We start from the raw sequence: 14,420 nt of genomic DNA on the forward strand, positions 1-14,420 counted from the left end.
GGCCCAGGTATAGTAGTATGCCTGCCAGGGTGTATTAAGGTTACTAATGGAAGGGCAAGGTGAACGCTGATGGTCCTGTGACAACTGGGGAGGAAGAGGAGGGAACAAGGAGGCCTGCAAGGCTAAGAGCGCTGTAATGGCAGAGGCTGGCTGGACAGCTGAGGGAGGGAGGGAGGGAGGGAGAGAGGGAGGGGCTGGGGATCATGAATGGATAGTGGAAGGGAAGAGTGGGGTCATTTGAGCTGCTTTTTACATTCTGTGCTTCTACGGAGAGGCAAATGCTCCAATCTCTCAACAAAAGTGTTCCAGTTGCAGTTCTTGCATTTAGCTTCCCTATGAATGCTGCTGCTGATGTTAGAATAATGTTCCATCACACAGACTATATTTGGAGATTTGCTTCAAAATACGGAGGAAAAAACAGCTAAAATATACTTTGGGTAGCTAAAATAGATTTTGGATATACACATATACATACAAATATATATATTCTTTACAGTGTATGGGAACAAAATATATTTACAGTGTCCAAAATATATTTTGAATGAATGTCATCTACATGTACAAATACCTGGCCAATTTTTTAATATTGTGAAGCATATCTCTAAATGTGTTTCAGTTTTTTTCAGTATAAAGTACTGTAAAGTAGGCCTAATACACAAATAAAATTAAACCCAGATTATTAGTAATTTTAACAGTTACAATAGCTGGGTTCTTTCAGCTTCCTAAACAACATTTCTTCTTGGAACAAATGCTTTATGTATGAATGGAAATGCTACAGCCAGTTGACCAGTACTTGAAGTTATAGGGGATAAAATACATTCAAAAGCTGCTGGCTCAGGTTGGCTCATACCAAATGTGTGTGTGTAAAGCAAATTGGAGAAGACAGTATTACGCCTCATGATACCAAACCGAACCTTGGTGTTAAATTTGTCATAGGTTTGTGATTACTCCCCTGTGCCAGTGTGTAACAGAACTGTACTTTAACTGTGATAATGAATTGATACCCCCACAATGGTCTAACCAACACCGGGCTAATTGGTGCATCACTATCACATAACTGTAGTGAGAGGGGTAGTTACTTCTCATGAATAACGATTGGCTGTTTGCAGGGACTTAAGCCTGCTAATCAGGTCTGTGTACCACAGGGGGGCTGTCAAGCGGTGGGCTCTCAGCACCATCGATCTCCCAGCAGCCAGGGAGGACAGATGCAGCGGGCCACATCAGTAATGGGGAGAGTTCAAAGCCATCCTGCTATACCAAAGAGCCTGAAGGGGAGTGTCATATAGGCTGATATTTCCCCCAATAACAGCATCAGACCCCAAAATGAAACTTCATCTGTTTCTATCCGGCTCTCAATCAGTCGACCAGCCCTTCTGATCAGAACCTGTAACGGGAACAGCTGGAGGCGGTTTATCTTCTCTTCGGCCAGAGGACACAGTCACCTGACTCAAATCCAGGACAGCACAAAGGCCCACCTGATGGGACCAAACCTGTTCAGGCTGCAGATATCGTCACTGCTTTTTGCTCAGCAGAGAATGGCCATCTAGGAAAACATCTACCTCAACTCAGGCAGGGTGAGATGGTAGCAGTAAATCTACACCTGTTAGTAGTCTACATCTTCTTTTCTTCCTTTTCCAAAGGGATGGCACTTCTTTGTTCAGTCACCTAGCCAGGTAAGTGTTAAGACAGATGTATTCACCCCTATAAACTATCAGGGAGTTGAGCCACTTCACTGTATCACATCAAGCCAGAGCATAGATCATTTGCACCCAGGCCTCCAAGAACAGAACAGCTCTCATTTAGGCAACAATAAGGGTGTGTGCAGCTGATTACTGAGGATATGCAATATTCCAATATTAATTAGCCTATATTAGATGTCAAACAGAAACAATAAGCCAGTAACCAGAAGAGGTGTATTATCACAGCCAGGATCAAAAAAGGTCTGATCTATTTTTAGACTGCCCATCTCCAGAGTGCAAAGTGTTCGTTTCAACAGTATCTATAAGTTGTAGGCTGTGCAGAAGGGGCTGCAGCAGCAGAGGCTGTAGTTTCAGCTATGCACCGGTGTAACCTAGTTATAATAACAGTGTCATTACCACAGCCTGATCCTCCCGAAAGACGACGCAAATAGGCTCCCTTCTCCATTGCCTCCATCCTCGAACCAAGATCCCCCCCAAGAAAGAGACTTTTCCCCCTTCTGTTCCCATGTATCGAGATGAAGGCTTCTGCGGCAAAAGATACTCACCTCTAGCAGACATGCCCGGTAGGTAGAGCCCGTCTTTTCTTTCACCGAGATTTACAGTAGGAGATCCTCCGGTGCGGCTTTGAAGAAAGGAAGGACCACTTGACAGTCGGATTTTATCTACACTTTAAGTTTTTCGCTGTCATTTAATGGGATTAAACGCAGGGAAACACACAGCCTGCGTTTTGGTAGACTAGAATAGACTGCGCGATGGAGAGAGCACTTTCTGGCGACAGGGCGTGTCCTGGAACACACAGCATCCCCGCTATTTTCCTACAAGTTTATATTCATTTTTCAACATTACACCGCAGGACTATGGAGTTACAAACTGAACGATTCCTAAAAAAAAATCCCTTGCCTGTATCTGCCTACATTGCCGGGCCATTAAAATCCGGCTAGCCTACTTTTTGCCTAGGATGACTGTGCTGTTCTGACCGCGATAGTTGGGCTGAATCATAAAGTTGACAGGCAGAGCAAAAGGGAGTCTGAAGGAAAGAATGTTGTTTTCTTAAAGATTTCCAGAAATTTGGCAGAGCATGTGGATTCTTTGGCTCACTTTAAGTCTAAAAGTATTGAAAACATAAAAACTAATCTTAAGCTTAAGCTTAACCCCTATGTGGGAAAGAAAATACTGGTATTTCAGATATATAGTCAAATTCTGGGAAATCCCCCCGAAAGCCAGAATTGATGCCTCTTTGACCTTGGTATTAGGCTCCCTCTGTGGGTTTCAGAGGGAGACCCTTTTGCAGTATATGTGTGCATATCGTCAATTAACATTTAATGCTCAGTGGGAGCCTTTGGACATTTTAATGCATGGTTATCTGAATCTGATGAATTGTTTACTTACTTGAAGTTGGCTTACTCTATCATGAGAGGTTGTCGTTCCTTAACTGAATGCAATGACCATCGTCCCTCATTGAACGCATTGATTTTCCCCCCAATTGCATGCATTGATCATTGTCCCTAATTAAACAACTGTCTCTTGTGTGCGTACGCCCCCTGGTGGTCTAACACAGCCGTGTTTGGCCAGGGAAGTGCCACGGTGTCCAAAGTGAGCGTTACTTGAGGCAGTAGACGTCTTGTTTACAGTCGTTGTGCCAGACCTGTGAAGTGCTGTGGCTGGCTGCGTGTTGCCGTTTTATTGCTTACGTTACATTTATTCTTCCATTACAAGGGTCATTATATGAAACCTCCAATCTGGATCGAGGCGGTAGCAACAGGAAGAAGAAGATAGAGGAATTCTCTAGGTCTTCTCGGGAGAAACTGGTCCAGTCGAAGAACAAAATGTTCTCCAAATTTACATCCATTCTCCAGCACGCAGTGGAAGCGGTGAGTTTCTACCAGAAGTCTACAATTATCTCTCGGTTGGCTTGTGTGTCTGGTGTGTTTCGGTTGAGAGGGGCCTTTGGTCGGCCAGACCTAACATACTCACATAGCATAACGTCAGCATTAACGCTAGATTGCTAACGCTCGCTAGCCAATTAGCCAAAGCTAACGTTAGCGTTTTGTGTTTGTGGTGTTAATTTGTTTGCTCTATTTACTGTTAACGGTAGTTACAATATTGCTATGGGTGTGTTTGTTGAGATATTTGCTCAGGGTAGCTAGTGTTAATTAACACATTTACCACATTGTTTTATTTCTTCCTTCCTGCAAGCCATTTGTGTTAACGGTAGCCTGTCAAGCTTAGCTAGTTAGCGTTAGCTAATGATAGCCGCAGCAAGCTAAGCTAACGCCGTAACGTTAGCTCGTTTCAACCAGAAGGATCTCATCATGGGGAGTATTGTTGAAATGATGGGGCAGCCTTGGTTGATGTTGCGCAGACGTTGTAATGTTATTACAAAACGGGCTGTCTGTGAGTTGGCTCGAACAGTTTGCTTGAAATGTGTTAGCCAGCCAACTAGCTAACGGCTAGAGACCAGCAGCAACCTGCCTGAAACCTGTTCTCAGGCTTCTTCATGTTAGGGTTGCCAAACAATAATCACTGGGCAGGTAACATAATGAGAATACTTTTGACTTGAGGCGAAGATGTGAACTAGTAAGTTACAGAATTGCCTAACTTATTCTGCCGTGTATGTGGGTAGATAAACAAGCAGATAATATGATGAATGGCTACTGTCGCTAGTGAGTAGTGAAAGTATAACCTTTTGATTTAGCTGGAAATCCTTTCAGCTATGTCAGGTGTATTGGAGCAGAAGAAGCACCACCATGGGTTGCTCCCACTACACAGATCAAAGTCAAATCATCTCTTCTATTTTGTTAGCTAGGTATACATTGTGAGACAGAACCATTTAAGCAAGGTGAAAATATTGATGTGTTCTTAGTTGACTGTTATGATTACTGAGACACCCCAATATCCATTTCATGCATTTCCATCTTCACATACAATTAAAAGATTATGCTAGAGTAACTACTCCTTTCTCTCTTTAATCGAGCCAAAACATATGTAGACTTTTTGGTATGATAAATAGTACTCTCTGCTCAGCATTAACCAAATAACATGGGCTGCCACTACAAACATAGTCAATACACTTCATTATGATTTCGTGTTTTCTTTTTCAGCTTGCCCCTTCGCTGCCCTTGCAGGAGGACTTTGTCTATCACTGGAAGGCCATTACACATTATTACATAGAGACTTCTGGTAAGAACAGTCTTAAGACCATAACTTACTGTAACACCTTATGGTACAGTGGATATCCACAGAGATACCATGCATATTTGATTAGATCGCCTTGTAAGTTGGTATGTCTCTGCACCAATGACACAGACATATATCTGTGAAGTTATTGGGCTGGGCAGTTCAAGTGTTTCTGATATGTTTGTGTGTTTTTTCCTGTTAGATGACAAAGCCCCTGTTACAGACACCAATATCCCATCCCACCTGGAGCAGATGCTGGACATCCTGACCCAGGAGGAAGGGGAGAGGGAGTCTGGAGAGACGGGGCCCTGCATGGAGTACCTCCTACACCATAAGATCCTGGAGACCCTCTACACCTTGGGCAAAGCAGATGTAAGGCAGCCATGCTTGATAACTACAGGAACTGCACTACCTAGAAAACATTTTGTATCATAAATGGATATGGTGTCCATATAAGAGTGTGTGATATTGACCATAATCTAGTGGTGATGTTGGTTGTTTTTTGTTTATTCCCTCATCAGTGTCCTCCAGGAATGAAGCAGCAAGTGCTGACCTTCTACACAAAGCTGCTAGGGCGCATTCGTCAGCCTCTCCTGCCCCACATCAATGTCCACAGACCTGTACAGGTGAGTCAGGATTCCAGTGTCTCTGTTTGATATTCCATCTCCACAAAATGCTTTCCTAAATGACCAGTTATGTAACTTGCTTCTCTGCGGCTGTGATGTTTCCCCTGTCAGAAACTGATCCGTCTGTGTGGGGAGGTGCTGGCTGCTCCCACAGAGAATGAGGAGATCCAGTTCCTCTGCATAGTCTGTGCCAAACTGAAGCAGGACCCATACCTAGTCAACTTCTTCCTCGAGGTAGGTTGCTATAACACTGTGTAGAGATACGGTCCGAGAAAAGAAGTTGAGCCACACACTCATAAATATTCATCAGTATGTGAGACTAGCAGAAGAAAAAGCCTCATAGGAATTTTAAGCAAGCAGTTCAGTGGATACCTCTCATTCTAATCTTATCTGCAACATGACTTGCAGAACAAGGTGAAGAGGCCCGAGGCAAAGAGTCCTGGAGGGGCAGAGGGGGTTAAGGAAAACCTGTCGGCCCCAGACACAGGCCAACCCCAGGCAGCGGAACAGGCTGACCCCCCAGAGGAGCCCCAGGCTGCAGCCGCTGGAGCCAGCGCTGGCCCTACCAGCAACAACAATAACGGCAGCAACTACAACCTGGTCACCTCCCTGCTCAACCTCACCAAGAGCCCGGTTAGTAATGCAATGAAGTTGGGTTGTGTTTTGAGTTATTTAACCTGTTTTGTTTGTTATTTGAGTTGAAAGTCTGTATTTACGTCCTATGCTCTCCTTTCTGTCCATCTCTTCTCTCCCCTACTCAGGATGGCAGGATAGTGGTGAAGGCATGTGAGGGCCTGATGCTGCTGGTCAGTTTACCGGAGCCTGCGGCTGCCAAGTGTCTGACTGAAAACACTGAGCTCTGTGAGCTGCTGACTGACAGGCTGGTAGCCTTCTATAAGGCCCTGCCTCAGTCCATGGATCCCTTGGACATTGAGACAGTGGAGTCAGTCAACTGGGGGTAAATTTCGTCCTAGTGTTTAAAGCCACATCTTTCATGCTTCCCCCTCACTCTCTCTTAATTACTTCGAATGGATAGCACTGTCCACCCAGAATGGATAATCAATAGAAGTGTAATGATTTATCAATGCTAATCCTGTGTGAGTGTCTTAATTCTTAACAAGTTGGGCAGATGTTAAGACTAAGGCTCCCCTCAAGTCCAAGTGTGAGGAAGCTACATTAGCAACTTCTGAGAGTTAACACTTGATCATGGACATCTACTTGAGGTTGAAAATGCCCTTGTCAGTGGATGAACTTGAACAGTTGTGTCAAAGTTGTAATATTCTGGACTGTTTTTTATTTCTGTTTCAGTCTGGATGTATATAACCTGAAGGAGGACGCTGCTGTCTTCACAGGGAAGAGGGCTCTCATCTCCTTCCTGTCGTGGCTTGATTACTGTGACCAGCTCATCAAGGAGGCCCAGAAGGTCCGTCCAATACCGCCCACTCACCCTGCATCAAAACACATGCTGTGTTTTAGAACACATGCTGTGTTTTAATGCGTAATGTTTCTGTCTAAATGGAATGGGGGAAAAACAAAGTTATTTTTGTATATGGTAGCCACAGAAGGCTGATTTTTGTGTTTGTTTTTTCATTTTCTTTCCTCCAGTCGGCAGCTGCAGTGATGGCCAAAGCAGTGAGAGAAAGATTCTTTGTGTCAATCATGGAACCGCAGCTAATGCAGACGTGAGTCCTGCTTAAAATAATCAAAGAAACGCTCCTTTTCAACTTTGGTGCAGTATCAAGATCAAAGTCTGTCATTACATAGACAGGATGGTAGTTCGTGGGTGTGTTGCGTTCGTAGTGCCTTGTTGGTAACAGAGGTGTGTGTGTGTGTGCGTGCATGTAGGTCCGAGGTGGGCATCCTGACATCCACAGCTCTGCTGAACAGGATCATCAGGCAGGTGACGTCGGAGGCTCTGCTGCAGGAGATGGTTTACTTCCTGCTGGGGGAGGAGAAGGAGCCTGAGACTCTGGCCACCATCGCTCAGACTCCGCTCAGACACAGACTCATAGAGCATTGCGACCATCTGTCAGACGAGGTGCTCATCCCATAAACATGCTTATTATCCCAGTTGTACCCACTCCTGCCTCATGAATTGACTTTAGACATCGTTTAGGCATGGGTGATGAGACTTAACTTGGGTCTTCTCATTGCACCCTACCTTGTGTCCCAAAATGAAAGCAGTGTTTACTTAATTTTCCTGTTTTGCTTATTTGTTATCCAAAACTACAAATGACTGTCAATACCCGTCACTAGAGGACTTTGAGTTCCAGTGAATCATACTATCTGCAAATGGCACTGGAATTTTATATACCAACTGACAAAGCTATTGCACACATTTTCATCACATAAAAGACTGAATGAATCATCTCTTTGATGTTTGCTGAAATGGCCCACCGCCTACTTTTCAATCAGTGAGCACATACTACATTAAACTCGGCATGTTGTTCTATATTGTTGTTTATAATGAGATCTAAACCTTATTCCTTTTTCCATGTCCCCAGATAAGCATCATGACACTGCGTCTGTTCGAGCAGCTGATCCAGAAGCCCAACCAGCACATCCTCCACAGCTTGGTGCTGCGTAGCCTGGAGGAGAGGAACTACCTGGAGAACAAGCCCCAGGAGGAGCGAGAGCCCCTGGAGAACGGCCAGCCCCATGATGCCGTGTAAGGACCTGCCTCTGCCCTTTATAACCCCCCTGAGCCGCCTGGTCTGCATGGTTGCACTCTCTGGATAATCTTCTGTGGAGGCACACTTCAGCGGAAATAAAGTGAATGCATCAACTAGCTGTGTTTTTCAAATGTGCCCCCACTCCAACAACACTGTTCTTTGTTGTCAGTTTCAGTTGATGGGTTTCCTTTGAGCCATGACTAAATGGGTCATGATAATGCATGTCAGCCACTAATGACCATAAATGAAACTATTTACAGACTGTCAGTTCTGTGAGATTGAAGCATGATGATGAATGGGTTGCTTGTTTATTGATGTCATTGATTCATATGTGGTAGCCTCTAATGAAAAATCAAAATTAAGACATGACAAGAAAGCCCTCATAAGAGAGATTTCCTCTTACTCTTGTATACTAGAATTGAGAATAGAAATTACAATAGCTCACACTTTCCGACTAATGGGTCTCGTTTATCAAAATGATTCACTGACAGTTGAAAGATGCAGTAATCTTAGGCCAAAAATGATGTAAAATGTGAAAGGCACATGGCAGATGTTCTTGATGATTATGTCATTTTTAGATTAAATATGTTTAGCTGCTTTATTATCCATGTTTTCCACATATTTGTGTTTATCTTGCTGGATAAGTGGGCCCATCGATGGCAAGGAATTCATGTGCTTATAATAACTGAAGCAGTAGTGATCAGACTTGGGTAATATTCTTAATAGGCAGGGAATATTTATGTGTATTGTTTTGTAATGTTCCCTCACAGAGATCTTGAGGAGGATCCGCTCTTTGGTGATGACCTCTCTCCAGACCGCAGGCTCTCTAGTTCTGATTGGCTGAGCTCCTCTCCGCAGCAGAGTCCTGACCATTCCAAGTCTGACGGGAAGACGGAGGTCCACAAGATTGTCAACAGGTGCACAATCCGCTCATGGCACGTGACTCTTAATGTGGATGAGTTGTGCCTTGTTGATTTAAGTCTCATAGTTTCATTTTGTTGCCTGCAGTTTCCTGTGTTTGGTCCCAGATGAGGCAAAATCGTCGTATCATGTGGAGGGCACAGGCTATGACACCTACCTAAGAGATGCACACAGACAGGTAAGCTCTGTTTCTCTAACAATATACACATAGAATGAGCAACACTTGTGATTTTTGAAGAGGAAATGTAGATTAGAAACAGCAAGTTAGAAATCTATTTGTGTTTTCTGGCGATAAGATGTTCCTGTGTAATTAATCTAACCATGCTGAAGCAACTTCTTGGCCACTGACGCTCATCAGTTGCCCATCAGTTTCCCTGTGTGTCACTACCACAACAGATACTGAGTATAGACTGCTTTATCTCAGTTCAGGGACTACTGTGGGGTCTGCCAGCGGTGGGACTGGAGGGGTAACCCGAAGCCTTTTGAGAAGTGTAACTTGGACCTCCCGTTCTTCGAGGGCCACTTCCTCAAGGTCCTCTTTGACAGGATGGGACGCATCCTAGATCAGGTGCGTTTGGTCTGCCTACATATTAAATGACAGTGACCCTCATTCATACGGCATCATTGAAACAACTGCAAATTTAGTGTTGAACTATCTGTAAGAAACTTCCATTGTATTTTCAAGATCCACCAGGTAAGAGTCCACAGGTCTGAATAATTAGACGCCCACGCTGCAAAGTGCCCTTATGGAAATCACAAATGCCGCTTAGGATTCTAATGAAATCAGTGGAGCAAAACACAGCCATTTCCCTGCTGTTTATGGAGCACTACTTGAATAGAAATTAAGCTGCCTATTTGATCAAATCACTGCAATAGATTTGTCAGTTGATGAAAACAAGTCTCTCGACTTAATGAAACGGCAAAAGAAACTGAAGTGGTAAATAATGCAAAAATACGTATTTTTTTCATTATGTATTGTACCATGTAATTATAGTCCATATTTTCCCTGTGTGCTAGTTCGATCTAGTTTGACATGTACAACCAAATTCCAATAGATAAAAGTAAGGTTTTGCATGTCAATCGGCACACGGGTCATACACTCACTTGACAAGTGATGTTCAATGAGAATAGGAAATTAATGAAATAGAAAAGAGAGGTCTACATTAACTGATTTGGGGGGCAGTTTTAAGCTTTTATAGGTCAGTGTCATTAAAACATATGACACTCCTTTGTGGTGTTTCAATCCTTCTTTCATGGTAGATTTTCTGCCCCCATATTCCAATTTCATTGTAATTTATGAAATGTTTACTGTGAGTACCTGTTCATTTCCTGCCTCTGTGTTCTGTATAGTTGCATTGTGGCATTGTGTCATATCTGTGATCCATCTCCTCTGTCCTCCAGCCCTACGATGTAAACCTGCAGGTGACCTCGGTGCTGTCCAAGCTGTCTTTGTTACCGCACCCCCACATGCATGAGTACCTACTGGACCCCTATATCAACCTGGCCCCCGGCTGCAGGTCTCTCTTCTCCGTCATTGTCAGGGTAAGACTCATTACTACACTATACAGTAGGTAGCTTATTCATCACACATGAGGTGGAGTTGTTAGAGACTGCTATGCCAAAAGCTGTTCATCACTGTTATTTAGGTGCTTGTAGATTCCTCATTTAAAGGTGCTATGTGTAGCATTTTAAGCATCAATATGTCATTGTCAATATAATTGTGATACCTTGGTATAATTATTGTAAGCAAATAAGACGCTTGTGTTTCTCAAATTAAGATCACATTTTCCAGAAAGAGGATGTTGCTACTTGCCCTGTTTTTCACTGGAAGAACAGAGGTCCTCTTCCCATTTTGTGCTGTAGAGCAATCCAGCAGATTTCCCATGAAATCTAACCTGGTGGCACACAATGTAAAATGCAGTGAAGAGGCCGGTAGAGGCTGCCAATCTTCTTGGCGATGGTTTTGTTTGTTTACAGTAATTATATTAATGTCTGAAAATAAATGTGGTAATGATTTATTGATGTTAAAACGCTACACGTAACACTTTTATTTGGGAATTGAAGCAGTGCCATTTCCAACTGTGCTGTTTTGTTGACTGCTGCCTGTGCTTGTGTCTGTAAGGTGGTGGGGGATCTCATGTTGAGGATTCAGCGCATCCCAGACTTCACACCCAAACTGTTGCTCGTGAGGAAGAGATTATTAGGTCTAGAGCCAGAGGGCATCAAGTACGTACTTCTACAGTTCTGTGTTTTACCTTCTGTACTGGTGTAATTTGTCTCCTCTTGTTCTCTCCTCTCGCTGGTGGTGTGTAAGTTGGTTTCTGACCCAGTGTTCGCCTCTGTCTGTCTATTCCTGTCATAGTATTGACCACATGACTCTGCTGGAGGGGGTGATCGTGCTGGAGGAGTTCTGTAAGGAGCTGGCCGCCATCGCCTTCGTCAAGTTCCACGCGACGGCCTCCTCCTCGCCCTAACCCTCCCGCCGCTCACCCTGCTGCCCAGGCCGGGCAGACGGGTCAGGATAAAACTGGGCCCTCGGAGGCGTGGAGCTACGGGCGCCACAGGGTCAGCAAACCATTACCACTAACTGGTCATCCCTGCGAGACTGTTATTGCCCACACGGAGCACAGGTTTCATCAACTCCCTCCCCGCCTCTGGCCTCCCGGGCTTCACTATAGAAAGTCTTTGGTCTCGTTCCTCAGCAGGTCAAAGCGCAGACACTGCCCAGCCAGCAGGGGCTCGAGGCAGAGGAGGAGGATGGAGGTGGAGGTGCAGAGAGATGTTCACTGGACTCTTTAAGTGAGGTTAAGTACCCACACGGCCTCTGCATTTTCTCTCACTTTCTCCCCACCATCTTCTTTCTCACCAGCCAGACGGAGATGATAGCCCTGTAATTATGTATTTCATAGAGAAAAGAGGTTTGTGTGTGTGTATGTATTTATTTACAGTTTCAGTGTCACCCATTTGTAAACGTCAATGCCTTAGTGTGGAATCACACCTTTCAGTTACAGGAGATTGTTTCCTTTTGAAACATTTTATCTTAACCTCTCGTGTGTTGTCTGTTTGATGACTTAAGAGGCTGTAGAGAAGTTTGCCCTCTGCCGTATTATCCCAATTATTTGCTGATTGTTACATAAAAATTGCAGAAAATTGAGAAATTGAGCTGTTGTATCCAAGATACTAGACTCATATTTTGAATGCAAAGCCCTCATATTTATTTTTATTTTATTTTCTTTCAGGTTGCCTTTTTAACTAATGACTTTGTATTAGGGAAAAAATGGATTTTAACCAATCAAAGTAATCTTAATTGATTAAGCAGATGCTTATTGCTTAATTTGCTTGCCCAATCTTTCCTTGGTTTGTCTGTCATTGCTAGTGCTCTCCAAGCTCATCTGTAATTGATCACTTTCACCCAAAGATGTCACCATTCATCACATTTTGTTAAATGTGGACTCTGAAGTTGTGAATTTAGCAAATTATGTGAATTTGCACATGGACCTCTGTACATTGCACTCGTTACATTATCAGAATTTGTTTTTAGGGAACGGCAAGCTGGCATTTGTGGAAAGAGGCTTTTCCTTTTTTTTTTTCAAATCCACATTAGTTTTGAAATATTGCTCTCCATATGCATAGTGTTGCATTTGTCACATACCATTGTCTGGTATATCTAAGGGGTGATCTGTGCTATTGTATTTTACACCCTTTTTTTACACCCCAGTTCTCAATAACTTCTTGGGAGCGTGTACATGGCAGTGATGTAGTTGGCAAATCCTCTTGATCATATTGATGATTCAGCCTGTCATGGAAACCCTACATTGCGTCATGAAGATATTACATATCTTATGATTAGAGCTGTGAGTTCCTCCATAGATTATCATGACTTCCTATGCGGTATTACATTTATCAGCAGTATTACTTTTCACCTTGATCTTGGATGACGAGGAAATATACTTACAGTGCTTGTATTGTTGAAATGGGTTTGTTTGGTGGTATAACGCCCGGGTGTCTTGGGAGGGGGTCAGTAACTTTGAATCAGAGTCTCACCTCATGGAGCAGTGATTCATTACATAATATCTGAATGAGTCTAAATTAAGAAACTACTTGATATAACATTGGTTCTTGCGTTATGTTCTCTGTCTGAATGTTTCCATGATTGGTAAGTGTGTGTGTGGGGATGAGCTTGTTTATGTGTGTGTGTGTAATGAGTTATTGTTGCTATGGAGGATGGAAAGTTATTCAGTCAAGTCACAAGTCTTGAGCCTTTGATTTTTTTTTTTTTTTTGGTCCCACTACAAACCCATCATCTAAGCACCTAAGCTACATATGCAAATGTTTGCATGGAATCAGATTTGCACATTGTCTTCATTCTTGTTCATAATGTATATATTCCAACACACAGAAGCTTTTTGTTTTGTTTCATGAACCAAAAAAATATTAGGATGTACCAGGAGTAACATTTATATTTTAATGGGAAACTTTTTTTAAATTATCAATCGTGCACATTTTTTAATCAACTACGTTTCCAACCTTTCTGTACATGTGTATATTGTATGTGTACAATAGCAATAGAGATACTGCCTGGTGTAAATGCATGCGTATACATTATTTTTCATTGGTAACAACAAAAAAAAAAAGATCAGATCAGCCATCCGTGATGATTTCTTAGCTGTCAGCACTTTGTTCTTCTGAAGACACTGACAGGGAGAAACGATGCCTTACTTCACACTGTGGATCTCTGAGGACTAAAATAGACGTTTATGGGTTATCTGCTTCGCTTGGGTTTGGTCGTGACCTTAAGATGCTTCCATCGCTTGTGTTATATGGTCTTCATTTGGTTTGTGCAGATGTACAGGACTTGTATTTCCTCGCCTAGGTGCAGGATCTTAGTATATTCAAAATCTGATGCCAATTGATTTATTTTCCTCTTTCAGCTTTGACCAATCACTGTATCATTTGGTAAATGTTGCTGTGTTTAATCATGTTAAAACTTCATTGCTGCTTTTCTCTGGTGTGGAATGGGGTATGATTTTCGTTATACTTTTATCTCACGGCCAGTTTGATTTCTGTGATTTGTGCAATGCATAATTTAAACATTAAGGTAAGGTGCATGCCCATTCCTCATGCCTTCCAATGCTTCGCATAGTAATTCTAAGCGATCACTGCAGTCTCTCATGCACTCAGGGGCATTGGTTCATTTATTCCTCATCAGCCATCTCCATTTTATGACTGCTATTATACAAATGTATTAGGTTCCATTCAGGACATTATGGCTTTGTTTAACATTTTCCGTCCCAATAAAAAAAAAAAAACAACTTTATTCAGTA

The 14,420-nt window shown here is 42.9% G+C and overlaps 1 protein-coding gene across 2 annotated transcripts; it reads left to right on the forward strand.

The window, feature by feature from the left end:
- The first annotated feature begins 3,402 nt into the window (after positions 1–3,402).
- Positions 3,403–14,383, forward strand: fhip2a (FHF complex subunit HOOK interacting protein 2). 2 transcript variants are annotated; one of them, XM_071519614.1, is made up of 17 exons: positions 3,403–3,571; positions 4,802–4,880; positions 5,101–5,249; positions 5,399–5,503; positions 5,615–5,737; positions 5,912–6,136; positions 6,265–6,461; positions 6,812–6,926; positions 7,109–7,185; positions 7,349–7,541; positions 8,008–8,171; positions 8,946–9,092; positions 9,184–9,274; positions 9,521–9,664; positions 10,498–10,638; positions 11,219–11,322; positions 11,459–14,383. In XM_071519614.1, the coding sequence occupies exons 1-17, from the start codon at positions 3,527–3,529 to the stop codon at positions 11,568–11,570; spliced, it is 2,211 nt and encodes a 736-aa protein (XP_071375715.1). In that variant the 5' UTR covers positions 3,403–3,526; the 3' UTR covers positions 11,571–14,383. The 2 variants fall into 2 exon arrangements, with proteins under 2 accessions (XP_071375715.1, XP_071375714.1); XM_071519613.1 differs by having other exon boundaries at positions 3,417–3,571; positions 5,080–5,249.
- Positions 14,384–14,420: the final 37 nt, after the last annotated feature.

This window comes from Centroberyx affinis, unplaced genomic scaffold (assembly GCF_046629955.1).
Source record: "Centroberyx affinis isolate AG114_WGS23_722 - 3 ecotype Tasmania unplaced genomic scaffold, CSIRO-AGI_Caff_v1 ptg000718l_1, whole genome shotgun sequence".
Classification (NCBI taxonomy): Eukaryota; Metazoa; Chordata; class Actinopteri; order Beryciformes; family Berycidae; genus Centroberyx; species Centroberyx affinis.

Coding starts and splice junctions, on each gene's coding strand:
- fhip2a (XM_071519613.1), top strand. CDS start 3,527: ATGTTCTCCAAATTTACATCCATTCTCCAGCACGCAGTGGAAGCG. Junction 6,927..7,108: donor TCATCAAGGAGGCCCAGAAG/GTCCGTCCAATA, acceptor TCTTTCCTCCAG/TCGGCAGCTGCAGTGATGGC. Junction 7,186..7,348: donor GAACCGCAGCTAATGCAGAC/GTGAGTCCTGCT, acceptor GCGTGCATGTAG/GTCCGAGGTGGGCATCCTGA.